Source organism: Spinacia oleracea, chromosome 6 (genome assembly GCF_020520425.1).
Source record: "Spinacia oleracea cultivar Varoflay chromosome 6, BTI_SOV_V1, whole genome shotgun sequence".
Lineage (NCBI taxonomy): Eukaryota > Viridiplantae > Streptophyta > Magnoliopsida > Caryophyllales > Amaranthaceae > Spinacia > Spinacia oleracea.
Genome location: NC_079492.1, coordinates 14,886,892 through 14,906,628, shown reverse-complemented (window position 1 = coordinate 14,906,628; position 19,737 = coordinate 14,886,892). Strand labels below are relative to the sequence as shown.

At 35.9% G+C, this 19,737-nt stretch overlaps 3 protein-coding genes across 3 annotated transcripts; all 3 read right to left on the bottom strand.

The window, feature by feature from the left end:
* Positions 1–8: 8 nt before the first annotated feature.
* LOC110805283 (cysteine-rich receptor-like protein kinase 44) lies at positions 9–4,181 on the bottom strand. Its single transcript, XM_022010879.2, has 4 exons — positions 3,936–4,181; positions 2,428–2,665; positions 1,616–1,766; positions 9–589 (listed from the first exon to the last, which is right to left on the bottom strand). The coding sequence occupies exons 1-4, from the start codon at positions 4,105–4,107 to the stop codon at positions 260–262; spliced, it is 891 nt and encodes a 296-aa protein (XP_021866571.2). The 5' UTR covers positions 4,108–4,181; the 3' UTR covers positions 9–259.
* A 102-nt stretch (positions 4,182–4,283) lies between these two features.
* LOC130462958 (cysteine-rich receptor-like protein kinase 25) lies at positions 4,284–7,659 on the bottom strand. Its single transcript, XM_056831956.1, has 4 exons — positions 6,852–7,659; positions 5,640–5,792; positions 4,394–4,512; positions 4,284–4,295 (listed from the first exon to the last, which is right to left on the bottom strand). The coding sequence occupies exons 1-4, from the start codon at positions 7,657–7,659 to the stop codon at positions 4,284–4,286; spliced, it is 1,092 nt and encodes a 363-aa protein (XP_056687934.1).
* Positions 7,660–8,337: 678 nt separating this feature from the next.
* On the bottom strand, positions 8,338–19,193 carry LOC110805284 (cysteine-rich receptor-like protein kinase 44). The gene is made up of 8 exons (XM_022010880.2): positions 18,757–19,193; positions 18,180–18,634; positions 17,482–17,607; positions 17,239–17,387; positions 11,401–11,611; positions 10,317–10,554; positions 9,873–10,029; positions 8,338–9,107 (listed from the first exon to the last, which is right to left on the bottom strand). Exons 1-8 carry the CDS (start codon positions 19,146–19,148, stop codon positions 8,787–8,789), a joined length of 2,049 nt encoding a protein of 682 aa, XP_021866572.2. The 5' UTR covers positions 19,149–19,193; the 3' UTR covers positions 8,338–8,786.
* Between the last annotated feature and the right edge of the window lie 544 nt (positions 19,194–19,737).

The window sequence follows — 19,737 nt, the reverse complement described above, 5'->3', positions numbered from 1 at the left end:
AGATGAGGTAGCAGTTACCGCTGAATGAGCAAAGACTCGAATTCCTAGAATAGTTTCCAATGCGAAATCAAATGTTACAATTGTTACTTTTTGGAGCAAAGGAAATTCGATGATGGAAAGCTAACATATCCATAATTACAAAATAAAAGGACTGCATTATCGTATATTACTCTCTCCGTCTCCTTTTACTTACCCCAATTGACAATTTTTATGAGAGTTTTTTTGGGTCAAATGGAGCAAGTAAAATGAGACGCAGATACTAACGAGGTTGAAGCTGTGTTATAGTAACCTCGTTTGTTGAATTTCCAACAAATGTGCTGCTCGATTGGTTTGAAGAACTCCCCTGTGGCGGAGCATCGTCTAGGATGTCGCTCCTATCGAAAAACGCAGGCTTCGATGGCGCTGGTAGGGAGATGGGATCATTCCTTAGCATAAGATCAACTAAAGTCATAGTTGGTCTGTCTTTTGGGTTCTGTTGGACACATAGTAAACCAACATGAATACATTTCAGGACCTCAGTGCTATGAGCATTTGATAATGCAGGATCCACAGCATTCCAAGCTGTGCCATCTGACCAATTTTTCCACACCTAGGAAACCAAAATCCATCGTCAATAAAAAGAAAAAGACTAATAAAACTGATTTGACACACAACTTTATTGATTTTGACACATCTCTATACTAGTAGAACACAAGTGTCTGACTTTCACACAGGGTGTGGCAAAATCACTTTCCCACTTAAAAGCCTTTAGACTATAGATAAGGGGTTTCACACTTCCATTCAGAAATTAGCAAGTTTATGTTAAAAGTGGCCAGCTTGTGTCCAAAATGGTGACTCTTATGGGTACTTATTAATTTGGTATTGTACCGATTACCGTGGTATTGATATAGGTACTGGTATACCAATACACTACGAAATAATACCAATACGAGTCATTTGCGTTATTGGTAGTGATATATTCAAGATAAAGAAGAGTTTGAACGACGAGGAAAACTGATTTTGACACACAACTTTATTGATTTTGACGCATCTCTAATTGAGTGGAGCACACATATTTATACCTTCGCACATGGTGTGTGGCAAAATCACTTCCCGCTTAAAGTCTACAGACTATAAACGAGGTTTCACACTTCCATCCAGAAAGGAGTAATGCAGAGCAAGTCTATGTCCAAAATGGATGCAAGTGACTCTTATCTATACTCATTAATTTGGTAATGGTACTGATTATTGTGATATTGGTATACCAGTACATTACTATTCAATACTAATACGAGTCATTTGTGTTATTGATACTGATATATTCAATGTTGCTATTAAAAAATTATATTGGGTGACTTGTGTCCAATTTAGTCACAAGCCACTTAACGTGTAGAAAACCTCGAGTTACCGAATTTAGTGGTTATTTTCATTTCTCCACATGTACGTAGGACCGCTCACATGTACATAAACAGGTTATATATCAACAATCATGTTTCATGTTCAAATTTCACAACAAAAAACTAAGTTTTGATCAAACAACTAGTTACTGGCCTAGACGGTTTCTCTTTTTTAACTTGACATAATTGTTGAATGTTTTAATTTTAGTACTAGGTAATTGTTTTCTCAGAGAACTTACAAATTCAAGAAGGGTTTCTTGATTCTCTTCGGATCGAAATGAGCCAATCTTTTGCCCGCTTATGATTTCCAAGACTAGTACACCAAAACTATAGACATCCGACTTCATAGAAACCTGTCCTTGGAGCACGTATTCAGGAGCCATATATCCACTGTACAAGTTGTCAATTATTAAATTCAGTTGGAAAATAACAATCTTTTAATACAGAGTTGCAATATGCTACCCCCGTTTCACAATAGTTACATAGTATTCGTTTTTGAGATGTTTCATAATACTTGCATCATTTTGTTTTTAATACTCCCTCCGTCCTAAATTAGTTGTTACACTTTTCTTTTTCGGCCGTCCCATATTAGTTGTTACACTTCTAAATTAGGAATGATTCCACAATTATTATATTGTCTCTCTCTTCCCACTAATTTTTTTTTTGTCCCCACACCCTGTCTCATTCAATTGAAAAAATACCCCACTTACTCCAATTACATCTACGTTTTCAATAAAATAACAATTGATAACCAAACAACCACTTATCACCTAAAACTTTGTGCAAAGGTAAGTGTAACAACTAATCTGGAACATAGGGAGTAACTTTTTTGGTGAAATGTCGTAATTACCTTTTATTTTTTCCCTCTTAAGAACAGGTTTTCTTTTTTAGATTTTCTCTTTTCTCGATCCGATTAAATGGACAAACTTATCCAACTTCAACCATTTACCCACTTCATCAGTTATTGTACAAAGAGAAATGATCTAAGTATCGTGAAATGAAACAGAGGTAGTACAATAGATGTGCACAAAGGTATACACAGAGTACTTACAAAGTACCAACAATTTTGCTTGCTACTGATTGAGTTTGGTCTATGTTGAATAGTCTCGCCATTCCAAAATCTGATATCTTTGGGTTGAATTCCTCATCTAGGAGAACGTTTCCAGCTTTCAGGTCTCGATGAACGATCCGAAGTCTTGACTGTTCATGGAGGTAGACAAGTCCTCTTACAGTGCCATTGATTATTTTATAGCGCGTCTCCCATCGTATAAATGTATGCCTAGCTGTGTCTGCATCATGCATACATGCAGTCATACAAACTTCATTAAGATACTTAGATACTTACCATATGAGTCGTATGACTAATTCTGTGTAGATGTCAACAAATTTAGTTGGTCAAAGTCATCAGTACTAATATTTGAACATTTTTCGGAAGACAATGTTGATCAACGTGTGCATATGATTTTATATGGCATCGTGTCAAAGTCCAAGTATTGGTTATATGTAGCGGCCTGACATGTATAATGTATTGCCATTGAATTTTAGTAACAGTACTCAATATAATTATTTTTTTTGACAAGACTTCTTAATATATTTAGATACGTGCATATATACTTTCTCCGTTTCTAAATAGTTGCACCATTTTGACTTTTGACACTATTCACTTGTCTTGCTTTGACCTTAATTTTCTACTAATAAATAAAATTAAAAATTATTATACAAAGTATTATTAGGTTTATCTTAATATATATTTTAAGTATATCAGCTTTTTATAATTTTTACTAATACATAAGTATAAGTATTGATGGTCAAACTTATGCGTTGGCAAACGTGAAAGTTAAAACGGTGCAACTATTTAGGAACGGAGGAAGTATATGACAATATGACTAATCTTGTGTGGATGTCATCAAAAATTGGTTGGTTAAAGTCATCAGTAATTCAGTACCAACATTTGTACATTTTTCTGAATGTTGATCAATGTGTGCATATGATTTTATATGGCATCATTTCATATTTTAAGTATTGGTTATATACTTATATGTAGCGGCATGACCCCTAATATTATAGGGGTGTGCAAAAATATTCGATCCGTTTGATCCGATCTGAAAATTCAATGATCCTATTAGAAATTTCGGATATTCGATTCGGTTTTAAGATTTCGAATATTTCGGATCTGATATCCAAAAAATTCTGATTTTCGGATCGGATTCGGATCAATAATTCTTTCATTTCGGATATCCGAAATATCCGAAATATTTCCATATTTTAAAAAATACAATAGAAAAATGTGATAATCCGATTCAAATTTTCGGATATTTTGGATCGAATATCTGAAATATTTTAGTTTAAAACGTGATTGTTTTTTTAATTTTTAAAAATTCGGATAGTTTTCGGATTTATGGATATCCGATCCGAAATATCACATCCGAAAAATCCGAATATCCAAAACTTTCGGATCGGATTCGGATCACATTTCCCGATCCGAAAATTTCGGATCAAATCGGATCCAATATCCAAAATCGGACAATATTGCCGTACTGGTATAGATTAACTACTAACCAAATATGAATTTATCCAGGCTGTTGTTGGGCATGAACTCATAAATGAGAAGCATTTCTTCCTCTTCTAAGCAGAATCCTAAAAGTGCCACTAAGTTTCGATGCTGAAGCTTGGCTAATATAAGAATCTCATTCTTGAATTGTTCATCGCCACCCCGTCCTAAATCCTTCATTATTAGCCGCTTTACGGCTACTTCTTTGCCATCGGGCAGTTTGGCCTGAAAAAAAAAAACAAGATATGCGTGTATTGGTTAATGTTAATTATATTTCTATAATTGGATAGTGATAGAGTATAAAACTAATTTTGTGGCTTCAACCATCAACTCAAATATTTGATTTAGTTGGTCTTTTATAGTTTAACCTGATGGTTGAAACCCCCAGATTAAGTTTATACTCTATTAGATAATAACTAATTAGTATCTTGGTTAATATAATTAAACACCGGCGAAGGTCCAATACCTTATAGACGATGCCAAATCCACCTCTTCCGAGCCAGTTATCATTTGAAAAATTATTTGTTGCGAGCTTGATGGATTCGAGATCAAATTGCAATGACTCGATGGTAGCGTTGTCTTTTTCTGCAATAACCAAAGGAATTACAAAACTGTAGATATACTACCTTCATTTTTTAGGTTTTTTGCACTTACTATTTGCATGAATTTTGATGTAATATTTGACCATTAATATATCCAACTTTGTACGAAGTATGTGAATTTTTTTTATAAAAAGTTGAAAATACATATCGAGATGAATCTAATAATAAGATCTCACGCGATAATGTTTGATGTATATAATAGTGAAAACTTACAATCAAAATTTTCATATTTTGACACGTATATTCCACACATATTCCAAAGAGTAAAGAACGTTCAAGAACGGAGGTAGTATATAAGAAAATTAAAAACTGACATTAAGTTAAACCAACATCAAGAACACATTCAGTTACTAATTTGAAACAATAGAGCTTTTAATGTTAAGTTTTTTATAGCATGTTCAACAATAATAAGACAACATGTGCATTAGCAATATAATGTTGGGTAATTAGATTATGTTAAGGGTATTGAAATTAGAGCATTAGTTTATCAGGAAGCTTTTGGGGTGTTTAAGAAGTCTTGTTTCCTATGCAATGTCATGTTGGGTTAAATACGGGTCTGGGCCGCACCCGACATCAAGAGAGAGAGTCCACTTATCAAGTTCAAAGGAGGTTCCACCTTAAAACCATATGGCAATAAGGGGAGTAGCCCCTTAGCCTTATTAAGCGATTAACTCTCTCATCTCTTCTCAATGTGAGACACTCACATGTGTTATTTGGGAAGGCTTTTTTCAACACTCCCCCCCCCACGTGTGAGGTCCACTTTTTTAGTTCGGTCACGTGTGATGTTTCATGGGTCAGAGCGCGTTTCTCGACATGTTGCTTGTAAAATAGCCTATTAGGAGGTTGTTTTTTCAGATATCAGATATGTGTGGCAATACACATATAAGTTAAAAGACAAATAGCTAAAAGACAAAAAAGGAAGAACCATTCATGTAAAAAAGTACCATTTTGTAAAAAAAAAGTAACTTTTTGTTTAAAAAAGTACCATTTAATTTTTTTTGTACTTTTTCCTATTTTGTCTTTTGCTATGATATGCATTTGCAAGCACATATCTGATATCCGAAAATACTTCCTCAACACAAGTTTTACACCTTTTAAAATAGAATTTACCCAAGTTGTTGTTGTTCTTCTTCTTTCTCCTTCCATGAACGTAGAAAGCAATAACAGCACATAGAAGTAGCACAATGAAGCCTGCTGCAGGAATTCCAGCTCGGATAATGTAGTACACAACACTATTATTCTTGTTCGTTGCTCCACCGGAATCTGAAGGAGAATGCCACATAAATACATAATGCAAAGTAAAAAAAAAAAAAATTAATCAATTTTTGCTTGAATTTTTAAATTACAAACACGCATCCTGTGTGCACAAGAAACTAGTGCAGGCAGACTTCGTTTGGTTTGACGTAAAACGTTTTCAGTGAAAAATAATTCTAGAAAATGCAATTCCAAACTATTTTTCCTTTGTTTGACTCCTTAATTACAAGAAAATTAATAGAAAAAGGAAAATGGAAGAAGATGGTTGAGTGAAGATTGATGGGAAGACGGATTTGAGGTAGTCATGAAAAATCTATACCTAGTATTTAAAAAGGAACACCATAAATTATTAGAAGCCATGTGACATCTCATTATTAGAAGTTATGTGGCATCTCTCCTTTCATCCATCATTTTGTTTTGTGTTTTTCAATTTTTCTTTATTGTTTCTATGATTTACAACTTCTAATGCCTCTTCCACTCCATTTTCCCTATTCAACATCAAGTTATTAATAGTCTAATATACTCATTAGTCTCTTCCACTCCACCCTTTAACATCCAATATTTATTCAACATATAATTGTTATATTTTCCAACCTTCAAATTACACCTCTATTTAATTAATATATTACCAAAAACCATAAGTACTCACTAATTAAAACTTCAAAAGACATCTGAACAACTATTATACAACCACCCGTTCTATGAACGGGCTCAAAAGCTAGTTATTTTCATCATTTGTCAAACCAAATAACGTAAAATGATTCATAAGTGTGAAATTATTTTCCATGAAAACATTTTACACCGTGCCAAATGGACACTACAAGAATTTGTATCTTTAATGATAACCTAATTACGGGTCAAAAATCGCGTCGCAAAAGCCTTTTACGACCGGGTTAACGACCAAACAAAAATGGGAACAATCGTCCCAAATGTCTTTTACGACGGGTTAATGACGTCCTCCTTTTAGGTTGACATTAATCAACTATTATTGGCGTTTAGCGACAGAATTTCCTGTCGTTAATGGTACAATTTCTTGTAGTGGGAGCATAAAATGAATGATGTATTTACCTGGTGAGAGTGGTGAAGAAGGCAGCAGAGGGGGAGGCCGGAGTACATAAAAAGGCGCTGTATCATAAATCAGCATACAACTAGGCCGGAGAATGGCCAACGTTTGGCTTCTACAACAATCATCTATCAAATCTTTATAAGCAAAACGCAAGCATTTCTCACACTGTAAACCAAGTATATCTGGTGTACATTGCGCGAGACTATACAAGTTCATACCACGAGAGAGATCAGCCTCTCTCGTAGCAAAACCACGATAAGCAGCTTGGTAAGACGCATTCATAATAATGAACTCCATTATACTTGGAAGAACCTGCTCAATTTTAGAGGGATAAGACGTGTTTCCGACGCTTCTCCAAGTCATCCAAGCGTCGTATTCTTCAGGGTGGTTTGAGAAATAGCGGTTTGCATACCGTAATGTACATTCCTTGTAGAAAATAAGAGAGGTTTTTCTACCAGGACAGCGTTTTACAATTTCATATGCTGCGGATTGCACACAGTCGTTGCAGAGTCGAGTATCAATGTCACTTCTGCAAAAGAATAGACCGAAGACTTTATCAGAAGGGGTACTTTCGCCTTTAGAGGTGTTGAAGTATTTGGTTTTTGTGGCATGGGATACAAGATCTTTGAGGAGGGTGTTGAGATTGTTTTGGTATTGGCTGTTTTTTGTGTAATTTCTAGTGCTGTTAATACAATATTGGGAAGCAATATTTGGTTTTGAGTCTCCGGTAATAGATTTTAGAAGTAGCAAGACTTGAAGGATGATGATTAATGGAAGAGATCGTGAGATGTGGTGAAGTGTTGGTACCATTTTTGCTCATGTTTGTGTTCGTACGCCGCCTATTCTATTAGTCATTTTTATGCATTTCTTATACTTCATCTGTTCCTTAAATATTGGATCATGTTAACTTTACATTCCCCAATACATGACTTTGACTTTTATTTTCTCCTATTATATATCCATAAGTAAAACTTATAAAAAAAAGTTGGTATTTAGAAAGTATATATCGATACAAATCTAACATGATTACATATTTTCTTACGTATATACTACCTCTGTTCCTTAATGTTCTTTATGCTTACTATTTGCACGGACTCCAATGCAATATTTAACGACTTATATATCCATTTCTGTATGTGAAAAAAAGTATAAAAACTTGATATTTTGAAAATATTTAATTAGAGCAATCTAACAAGATCTTACATGATAATATATTTTGATGTATATAACAGTGAGAATCCACGGTCAAAGTTTTCACACTTTGAACACACATTACAAAGCGTAAAGAACATTAAAGAACGGAGGTAGTATTACAAAAGATATTTGTGGAACGGAAAAATTATAAACAAGACACGGCTAAGTAGTTGACTTCTGAGTTATGACAAGGAATAAGACATGGAAACCATATCTTGTAGTGCTCAGCCAGGATTTATCGTTAGAAGTGATCAAATCTCTGTGCTATGGTGTAATTGACTAATTGTCATTAACTAATTAGTTCTATTACTACTTTTAAGAATTTAGTACAAATTATACGAAGAACAAGCCCATTTCCCATCATTAAGTTAAACAAAATAGGAACAAGTACTCTAACAATGCAGGAAGGAAACATCAAACAATTTCTAGGTCGGTCATTGATCGTTGATTTCATCTTGGAACCCTATCGCGGATAGATGTCAATAATAGAATCCTCATTCACTGACAAATGTTCTTTGAGAATCTAGATTTCATAGTACATGTACAAATGAAATATTTGTACTATATGTTCTTTGGATTTAAACCATATGTTCATTCGCTATATATTTGTTGGGTATGAACAATATGTTCTTTGTATTTGAACTATATGTTCATTTAAAAACAAGGTGAGCCATTACAATGAGCATTGCCCACCCGGGTGTATAAACCATATTTAGATTGATCATTCTGTTAATCTTAGAACCCTATCGTGGATAGAGGTCAGTAATAGAATCTTCATTCACTGATGAACGCCCAACATATATTTCCTTGCTGTCACGAGGCCTAGTAGTGCCTCTGCCATTAGTGGTGGGCGTGATGTACGCAGGAGAAGAAGGCACCGGAAGAGTTAGCGAGTGGCTACTGAGCATCAACACCACAAATGACATTGTTGGTCGATCCTCTACATTTTCTTGAACACATAACAAACCCATGTGTATGCATCTTATAATCTCAATCTTTGACCTTATTGACAATGTTGGATCCACAATTCTCAGAGGTGTATTTTTTCTCCAATTTCTCCATACCTGCAAGAATACATTATCCATAAGATACAGATTTGGTGCATGGATATCAGTTGGTTACAGGTTAGGTATAGTCGGTTCGGGTTAATCGGATAATGTAGTTGTACGGGGCCATTATACTTATGCGGATTGAGTTTAAGATTTTTTTTTTTGGGTCACTTCGATTTTTGTCAGAAATCGGTTGGATCGGGTCAGTTTTTGACAGCCCCAGCTATATGTACTATCTAGCTAGAGAGTTTAACACTAGTGCTACGGCCGATGTTGCTAAGACTCTTATGGGGTGTCGTGTCCCTAGGGATCAGATGATCTGATACTTCTCTGATACTCTAGATGTAATTAATAGGTTTCATACGAGACCCGGAGGTGTCTGGGTAGGGCTGCCGACCACCCAATTTTGTGAAAAAACGTTTATACCTTATATTTATTACATAAAGTAAATTAGTATGGACTAAATAACTGTTTACTACTCCCTCTATATTTTATTAGGAGTCACATGTTGATCGACACGTGTATTAAAGAATGAGAGTTGAATCTAATAAAAATAATAAAATAAGTGGATGGAGGGAGTAAACAAATAGAAAAAAGATGATGGAAAAAAGAGTTTTAATCAAAGTACAGAGCAAGTTTATTGTAGTGGTGATCATTAAAGAAAATTAGATATATTAAACAAATTAGAAGATTAGGGAGGGAGTAAGTGTGACTCCTAAAAAAATACGGAGGGAGTAACATACTAGTCTTTATTAGGAAAATCTTGAACTTGACACTTACAAAGTATATTAGGTCCTCTTCATCTTCCTCATTGCCATTGGGAGAGCCTCTATTCTTTCTACCTGTAATAATTTCGAGAACTAGTACGCCAAAGCTGTAGACATCGGATTTCACAGAGAATAAACCATAAAGTGCATATTCCGGAGCCATGTATGCACTGCGTAAAGAAATCATACTTCGTGTTATATACTTTCACGCATGCCAATACACAACTTTGATAATTAATATATTTAACACTCTTTAACAAAAAATTATAAAAAATTGATATTTTGAAAATAAAAAAATCTTCCAAGATCCTACATTACTATGTTTTATCTTTATATATATGGATAGTAATTCAAAAATATAATCGAAGTAGAATATGTAAATAGTGTAAAAAGTAATGACCATTACGAAAAAAAACAGAGGATCGATGAATTGAACAATACGAAGTAATAGACTTACTAGGTACCAACAATTCTGTTGGTATCACCCTGAGATTGATCAGCTTCAAACAACTTAGCCGTGCCAAAATCTGCAACTTTAGGATTCATTTCATCATCAAGAAGTATGTTGCTGGCCTTAAGATCACGATGGATGATTCGTAGTCGAGATTCTTCATGAAGGTAAAGGATTCCTCGAGCTATGCACACTATAATGTTGTACCGGCTTCTCCAGTCCAAATATGATCGCTTGCTTACATCTGCACAACATATGTTTCGGTTCATATGAGGATTAATGTGATCGAACTGTCATTCTGCTGAAACATTCTGTATATATAGAAAGTAAATTTGTCAAAAATCAACTTACAAAATTGTGTTTTTGCGAAAATACACCTTAAAAAACCGTTGTAATTAACTAACTTATAAAAGAAATTATGTTGTAAAAATGTAAGATACTACATTTTTCCAAATTATGGAGGTTGACTCAAAATTTCGGGATTGACTCTACCATATGCATCTTACGTGTCACTTAATTACCCATTTGCCCCGTTAGATACCACGTGAGATACATTTAGTAAGTCAATCACGAAATCTTGAATCAATGTTTATATTCCTACGAAAGGTAGTATCTTACAACATAAATTTATTTTATAAGATAGTTTTCAAAAAAATTCAATTTTATAAGTTAGTTTTTTTTACAAATTTACCTATATGGAATTAAATATTGCATGGCCTGGCCCAACCACAGAAAAAGAATCTGGTCCGACACGAGCAAGAAGTCGTGGGTCGCATTTTTTTGAAAAAGCACGACACATCATGGTAAAACACGCTAAATGGAGTAAACTAGGATTAAGCACGATGACCTGACACGTGGGCCTGAGCTGTACCTGGACCTCATTTTTTAATTTTAATTTCATCCCAACACGTTACAGGTGGCTCGGCGTAGACTGGACCCGTTCAGGCCCATGACTTGACCCAAAGCTAGATACAGTCCGACCCACAACCCATGTCTTGGACCAAAGCATGACCCGACCCGTACCACAACCCATGGCTTGACACGAAGCCTAACCCGGTCTACAACCATCTATATATATAGTCATACGTACCGAACAGGAAATGATCCAGGCTTGTATTGGCAACAAACTCGTAGATGAGAATTCTTTCTTTACGTTCTATACAGAACCCAAGGAGTCTAACGAGATTCCTGTGCTGAAGCTTCGCCACTAACAAAACCTCGGTCTTGAACTCGCCATCACCTTGATTGGAATTTTTTGCGAGCCTTTTAACCGCGACCTCTTGTCCGTTGGCTAATCTTCCCTGGTTTCATATAACATTTTACATTAGTCTAATAATACTAGTAGACACATTATGTGCATATATTGTTAATTGTCTGTTGGTTCAGTGGTGTTTGGGGCTGAACTTGGTAGGGAGGACCGTACCCGTGTTCGATTCCCCGCAACAATAATTGGGAGTAGACTGAAACCTATCCACCCAAAACTGGCTTAGAATCCGGATTAGCCCTAAGTGTGAACCGGGTGCTAACACCAAAAAAACATTATGTGCATATATTATACGTACGTACTAGTAACATTATGTGTATATATTATAAAACTGTGTTGGTGTACACACTCATGATCTCAATGCTGGTATGATCAACTCAACCTTACAGCAATGCAGCAAGCAATATTCGTGCACAAGCTCACCTCAAGCAACAACAGCTAACTGCATCACAGCCTTCTAGAATGTTCAGTGTAACTGAATTCTGTTAGTGTAGTTGTTAGCTTCTGTTTCTGTTATAGAGAGTGTTAGTTAGAGCTTGCTGATGTGTTAGTTTGGAGCACATTGATTGGCTCCAACACGTCACCTAATCATTGTATATAAGGCCAATTATGCTGTAATCATTATTCATTCAATAAGAAAATAATCTCTCTCTCTTTCTTTCTCTCTTTCTTTCTGCATTTTCTGTTAAGTTGCTTAGCAACTTTCAGTTTGTGATCAACCAAGAAGGTGATCACTAACATGGTATCAGAGCAGTGATTAAATCAGATCCTGCTATAATCCGTTTCTTCTTTGCATATTCAATCAGCAAAACACTCAAAAAGATCAATAAAAAATGCCTGATCAAACAGATCAATCTCAAAATCCTAGTTCTGTTTACTATCTGAGCAACAGTGATCTAAATGCTACAAAATTGGTGAATATTGAATTTGAGGGACAGTTTTTCAATGATTGGAAACGATCTATGATGATAGCTTTATCTGCAAGAAACAAATTGTGTTTTGTTGATGGAACACTAAATCAGCCAGCAATAAATTCTGTAAACTACAGATTGTGGTGCAGATGTAATGATTTGGTGATTTCTTGGATGTTAGCTTCACTTGAACCTAAAATAGCAAGAAGTGTCTTTTATCTCAAGACAGCAAGAGCAATTTGGCTTGAATTGGCTGACAGATTTTGTAGAGAATCTGGTCCTCAATTGTTTTCTGTACAGCATCAGTTGAGTGAATTAACACAAGAAGAGGATGAAGGAATTGCTAGTTTTTTCAGTAAAATCAAGCTATTTTGGGACCAACTAGATGGATTAGAACCCCTACCTACGTGTGTTTGCACTGGTTGTAGTTGTAATCTCACACAACAACTTCTGAAAACTCAGCAGAATCAGAGATTGATACAATTCTTGATGAAATTAAACCAGAAATATGAGCATCCTAAAAGTGCAATTCTCATGATGAATCCCTTACCTATAATATCTAAGGCTTATGGACTCTTACTCCAAGAAGAGCAGCAGAAAGAGTTGCACACTGTCAGAAATCAATTGCAAACAACAGAATCTGCTGCATTCAGTGTCAAAAGGTTTGACAACAAGTTCTACAAGCCTCAATACAGCTCTAATTCTGGCTCTCAGATTACATCCAACACAAATCAGTTCAGAACCTCAACCAGGAATAATCTCTTTTGTGATCATTGCAAAATGAGAAATCACACTGTTGACAAATGCTGGAAGCTACATGGCTATCCAAAAGATTTCAAAAATAAAGGAAAGAGAATTGCAGCAGCAGCACAGCTTGATGAAAGCTTCAACAAAGAAAATCAGAATGAAACAGATTCAGGAATGGTTCATGCTACTTTCACTGAAGATCAATACAGTCAATTGATGCAATACCTCAACAATAATCAGGTTTCTAATCAAGTTGAGAATTCCAGCTCTCACTCACTTGGATTAGCAACAACTTCTCAGCACAAAGGTACTTTCTGTTTATTTTCCAATCTCAAGAAAAAATGGATTTTAGACAGTGGTGCTAGTGGTCATATGTGTTCAGATCTGTCATTATTCAGTTCTTTTGAATCTGTGAATGATGCTCAGCATACTATTACTATTCCTAATGGTTCAGAATTGACAGTTAAGCACAAAGGTGTCATTCATTTAGGTGGAAATATTACACTTAAAGATGTGCTGCATATTCCTGAGTTTCAGTTCAATTTGATATCAGTATCCAAACTTTGTTGTGATGATGGTTATTCTGTTTCATTCACAACTAATGAATGTTTACTTCAGGACCTTTCCAAGAACAAGCTTATTCTGCTTGGTAGATTGGAGAAGGGATTGTACAGTTTAAGTGAAGATTTACTGGTGTCTAGCAAGAATAAGTATGCTCTCTCTATTGTTGGGTCAGCTGCTGTCCAAGAAGCCAAACTCTGGCATCTTAGGTTAGGACATATGTCATTTGCCAAAATAAAGGGATTACAAGGAGTTGATGTACCAGGATGCTTAGCTGAATCTTTCTGTCAGATATGCCCTTTAGCTAAGCAGGCTATGTTTCCTTTCTCTAATAGTAGCATCAAAACAACTAGGCCTTTTGAATTAATACACATTGATGTATATGGGGCCCTTACTCTATTCCTGATTCTTCTCATTGTAATCAGTTTCTTACAATTTTAGATGATCACACAAGGATGACTTGGACTCATCTTATGGGAAATAAAACAGGTTCTTTGAAAATCATGACTCAATTTCTTATTTATGTTGAAAATCAGTTTAGCTTAAAGGTTAAACATGTTAGATCAGATAATGCACCTGATTTGACAGAAGGTAGCATGAAAGAGTTGTTTCAATCAAGGGGTATTCTAAACCAGAAAAGTTGCAGCTATACACCTCAACAAAATGGGGTTGTTGAGAGAAAACACAAACACCTACTTGAAACAGCTAGAGCCTTCTCATTTCAATCCAATCTCCCTGATAAATACTGGAGTGAATGTATTCTTGTTGCTACCTATCTCATCAACAGAATGCCCTTGAAAAGTATCAATTTCTGCACTCCTTATGAAAAGCTATTTGGTACAAAACCAGACTTGTCTCATCTAAGGGTGTTTGGATGTCTTTGCTACATTACTACTGCAAAGACACAGAGATCAAAATTTGATCCCAGAGCTGATCCATGTGTCTTCATAGGATATCCTTGTGATCAGAAAGCATACAAGGTTCTTAACCTTGCTACTCATAAGCTTGTTACATCTAGGGATGTTGTTTTTCATGAAAAACACTTTCCATATCATTTTTCATCTTCCCCCTATTCCACTTACAAAACCAAATTTTTCCTTTCAATTGTTACTGATATTTCAGATTCCTCTTCTCTTTCTATTGCTCAAAATGAAGAATCTCATATCTCTTCTCATATCTCCTCCATTTCTACTCCTTTAACTTCTTCACCTCCTGCTCACAATTCTCCTTCTTCCATACCATCTCCTTCTTCCCCAAAAACTGTTCACACTTCTTCAGATCTCACTCAACCTTGTGCTCCTCCTCCAAGAAGGTCCACTAGAGTACCAAAACAGCCATCTCACTATCAAGATTTTATTTGTTCAAAACCAGTTAGACACTGGTGCAACCTTGTTGCTTTTGACCAGTTACCTGACAAACAAAAGGTCCTAATTGCAGCAAATATGGACTTGATTGAGCCCACCTCTTATTCTGAAGCTGCTGGTGATCATAACTGGGTTACAGCCATGGAAAAGGAGATTACAGCTCTCAACAAAAATCACACATGGGATTTTGTGGTTCTTCCTAAAGGCAAGAAAGCAATTGGCTGCAAATGGGTTTACAGAATTAAGAAAAATGCTGATGGTTCTATTGAAAGGTACAAAGCCAGATTAGTGGCCAAGGGTTTCACTCAAAAATATGGTATTGATTACCATGAAACATTCTCCCCAGTTGTGAAAATGTCCACAGTTAGGTGTCTGATTTCTATTGCTGCAAGCAGAAATTGGAAATTGTTCCAACTGGATATTAACAATGCCTTTTTACATGGAAATCTTGATGAGGAAGTTTACATGAAAGTTCCTGAAGGTGTCAATGCTCCTGTTGGACATGTGTGCAAGCTTACTAAGTCTCTTTATGGTCTCAAACAAGCATCTAGGCAGTGGTTTGCCAGACTTTTAGCTGAGTTGAAATCTCAAGGGTTTACACAGTCAAAGAATGACTATTCTCTTTTCATCAAACATGATCTTACTGACATTACAGTGGTGGCTGTTTATGTTGATGATATTATCATCACAGGATCAAATGAATCTGTTATTACTGCACTAAAGACTCATTTACATCAGACATTTAGCATCAAAGACTTGGGATTACTTAACTTCTTCCTAGGGATTGAAATCTGTCACACAACAGAAGGTTACATCCTTACTCAGAAGAAGTATACTAAGGAAATGCTCCATGATTGTGAACTGGATCTTTCTAAACCAGCAGTCACACCTTTCCCTTTGAATCTAAAGCTTTCTCCTGAGGGTGATCTTTATGCAAATCCTGACTTGTATAGATGCTATGTAGGCAAGCTAAATTTCCTCACCAACACAAGACCTGACTTGGCCTTTGCTGTTCAATCACTTAGTCAATTCATGCATTCACCCAGGATTGATCATATTGCTGCTCTCACTCATACCTTGAGGTATGTTAATCACACTGCTGGTCAAGGGATTTTGCTTAGAGCTACTGATAAACTCACACTCCAAGCTTTCTCTGATTCTGATTGGGCTTCTTGCCCTTCAACTAGAAGATCAGTAACTGGATATATTCTCTTGCTAGGCAATTCTCCTATTAGCTGGAAATCCAAGAAGCAAACAACTATCTCTAAAAGCTCTTCAGAAGCTGAGTATAGAGCTATGTCACAAGCAGCTAGTGAAGTTTCTTGGATTGTGAGACTTCTAGAGGAATTGGGGGTCACTGGTTTACAACCTGTTCAACTTAATTGTGACAATCAATCTGCTCTTCACATTGCCACTAACCCTATTTTCCATGAAAGAACCAAGCATATTGAAGTTGATTGCCACTTTACAAGAGATAAAGTTCTTGAAGGTCTGTTACAACTCAGCTATCTCCCTACTCAGCACCAGTTAGCTGACATATTCACTAAGATTCTCCCTAGTCATCAACACAGAACTCTTTCCTCCAAACTTGGTATGACTCATGTTTCACCCATCCCAAGTTTGAGGGGGGGTGTTGGTGTACACACTCATGATCTCAATGCTGGTATGATCAACTCAACCTTACAGCAATACAGCAAGCAATATTCGTGCACAAGCTCACCTCAAGCAACAACAGCTAACTGCATCACAGCCTTCTAGAATGTTCAATGTAACTGAATTCTGTTAGTGTAGTTGTTAGCTTCTGTTTCTGTTATAGAGAGTGTTAGTTAGAGCTTGCTGGTGTGTTAGTTTGGAGCACATTGATTGGCTCCAACACGTCACCTAATCATTGTATATAAGGCCAATTATGCTGTAATCATTATTCATTCAATAAGAAAATAATCTCTCTCTCTTTCTTTCTCTCTTTCTTTCTGCAATTTCTGAAAGTTGCTACTTTCAGTTTGTGATCAACCAAGAAGGTGATCACTAACAAACTGACTAAACCATAAAGTGTAAAGATCGTTACAAAATAGAGATAGTACCTTATAAACTGTACCAAATCCACCTCGGCCAAGTTTATTAGCATCCGAAAAGTTGTTTGTAGCCACCCTAATGGTGTGAAAATCAAACTGTAGAGACACTAAACTTATGCTTTCGTCATTTTTAACTCGGTGGAGAGAACCGGAATCCGCTAAAAGAAGAAGAAAACTAAGATGGTTAACAATTATAAATGTATTTGGAATGTACCATTATTTATGATTTGAAGTAGAGACGATTTTGCTTACTTTTAGCGTTTCTCCATGTCTTTCTTCTTCTAAACAAGAAATAGATCAACCAAACTATAAGAGAAGTTAGTGCAACGGTTGGTACTGTGATTAGGATAGCAATCTTCGCTGTGTAGCTCCCATGTCCTACAAAATCATTTTGGAAAGTTCAGTTTAATTTAGTAAAATTTAGTTAAGTTAAGCTTAAAATCCTAGTTATAATTGTCATTGTTGAAAATTCTAGTTCAGAACAGCATAGAAAAGAGTGAAAAATGCATAGTGGAAATTGTACCATAGTGGTAGAAAACCATAATTTTCCTTTGTTAATTTATAAAGCGCGAGGGTTAATGTACTACTTGTGGTAAGGGCCGGTAGACCCACATGACTACACACGCATGCTGAATAGGTGTCCATGATGCAACTATTGTTCAATGGATTCGCTAGATAAGAGTGTAAGAAAAAATGAATAAATGTAGAGAAGCGAGTGGAAATCGTAAATATTATGGAGGTAAAAATGGTATGGTAGTAAATTTTCATCTTGAAAGTTAAAATAAAACAAAGTGTAAAGATTATTTTGAAACGGAGTTAATATGACTTATGTTTTGGGTTAATTAGATAGAAACAATATTCTTTGTTGTTTTCTTTCCCCTCTCTCGATCAGTCGATCAATATTAAAACTTATAGAGAAAATCATGTCTAATTAAGAAAATTTGTCTTACCCCTAGTGTGAGTGAAATCTTCCGTCGAGGACGGTGGTTGTGATGGTTGTGATGGTGGCGACGATGGTGGTGGCGGTGGCGGAAGTAATGACAAATCAAAGAAAGGAATAATATCATATTGGACTTTGCAGCTAGGCGGCATAACTCCTCCACTTTGACCCACGATAAAGCTTCCAACAGCAGTCTCCAAACAAGTATTACAATCACTAGGGCTCAAATCTGGTGTACACTGCCCTAACCCGTATATTGTCTGAAACGCCGTAACGTTCACAAACCCCGTTGAAAATTTCTTCTGTGATCCTCCGAGTGCAGCTCTAACGGCAATTTCGTTGTTCATCATCTTCTTCAAAAGCTCCATGAATCGGGTCTCGTTGCGAATTACTTGACCCGGATCCGACCAATAAACCACGGCTCGTGAATCATCCATTGAGTTGAAAAACGAGCAGTTAGAGTACCTTGTTGGGGTTAGAAGCGCAAGCGGAAGCGAATAAAGAGATTGATAAAAGTAGGCAAATATAAAAAAAAAATTTAATTATTACTTGTAGTAATTAGAACTTGTGACATATACCCAACATACCTAACCATGCACTTGTCGTACCATATTATTGCTTCTTTTCGGTTAGGACAGTGTAGCCTAGGGAGGTCTATGGTCACGGCCGTGGTAACGCAATCTTGGCATGAGGTAGCGTTTTGGTCACCACGGCAGAGGAAGTGACCGTACACCGCCTCATCCGTGGCGGTGCCGTTGGTGGAAACCGCTTGATGGAAGCCGGTTGGGGTGGTTGAGTTGGAAGAGAGGAAAGTGAAGAGGGTGTTTAGGTTGGTTTGATATTGGGTATTGTTGGCGAACATAGTGGTGTTTGAGCAGGAATAAATTGGATAAAGTGATGTTGATTTGGAAATGGTAGTTAAGATAATTAGGATTGGGAGTAAGAAGATTAGTGAAGATTTGTTGATCTTTTGAGCCATGCTTATTCTTCTTTTTTGGATTTGTTGTGATCATATAGAGTTTGAATAATAAAATACATATATGACCAAAAGTTTCCATGTTTCCTTGCGTAATTGACATAAGGTGACGGGTCAAACCTTTCAAATGAGCTAAACAATTCAAAATTCATTGAATACATATTTATTGACGGAATTGACTTTGGTTCTAGCATAGCTTTCAAATCGTGTTTTTTTCAAAGCATTATCTTTGGTTTTTGGTTTTATATGAACTATTTTTTTGGTTTTTTAACATCATAATTAGGACTTTGGTATTGTTTTATGTCTCATATGGACTTTCTTTTGGTTTTTTTAACATTATTTTTAAGACTATAGTATTATTTTATGTCTCATATGGATTCACTTTAATTACTTACCATACAAGAACACGCTTTTAGTGGTGTTTTAATGGGTTCGGATCCTCTGGAGTTGGAGAAAAACTCTACAAAATAGAGTTGAAAAGATCTTGGCCTTCTATTATATTTAATGGCTAAGATTTGCTCTACTAACTCAACTAATTAAAAAAAAGCAAAAAAAAAAAAGGAAAAGAAACAAGTCAGGATTAGGGGCGTGC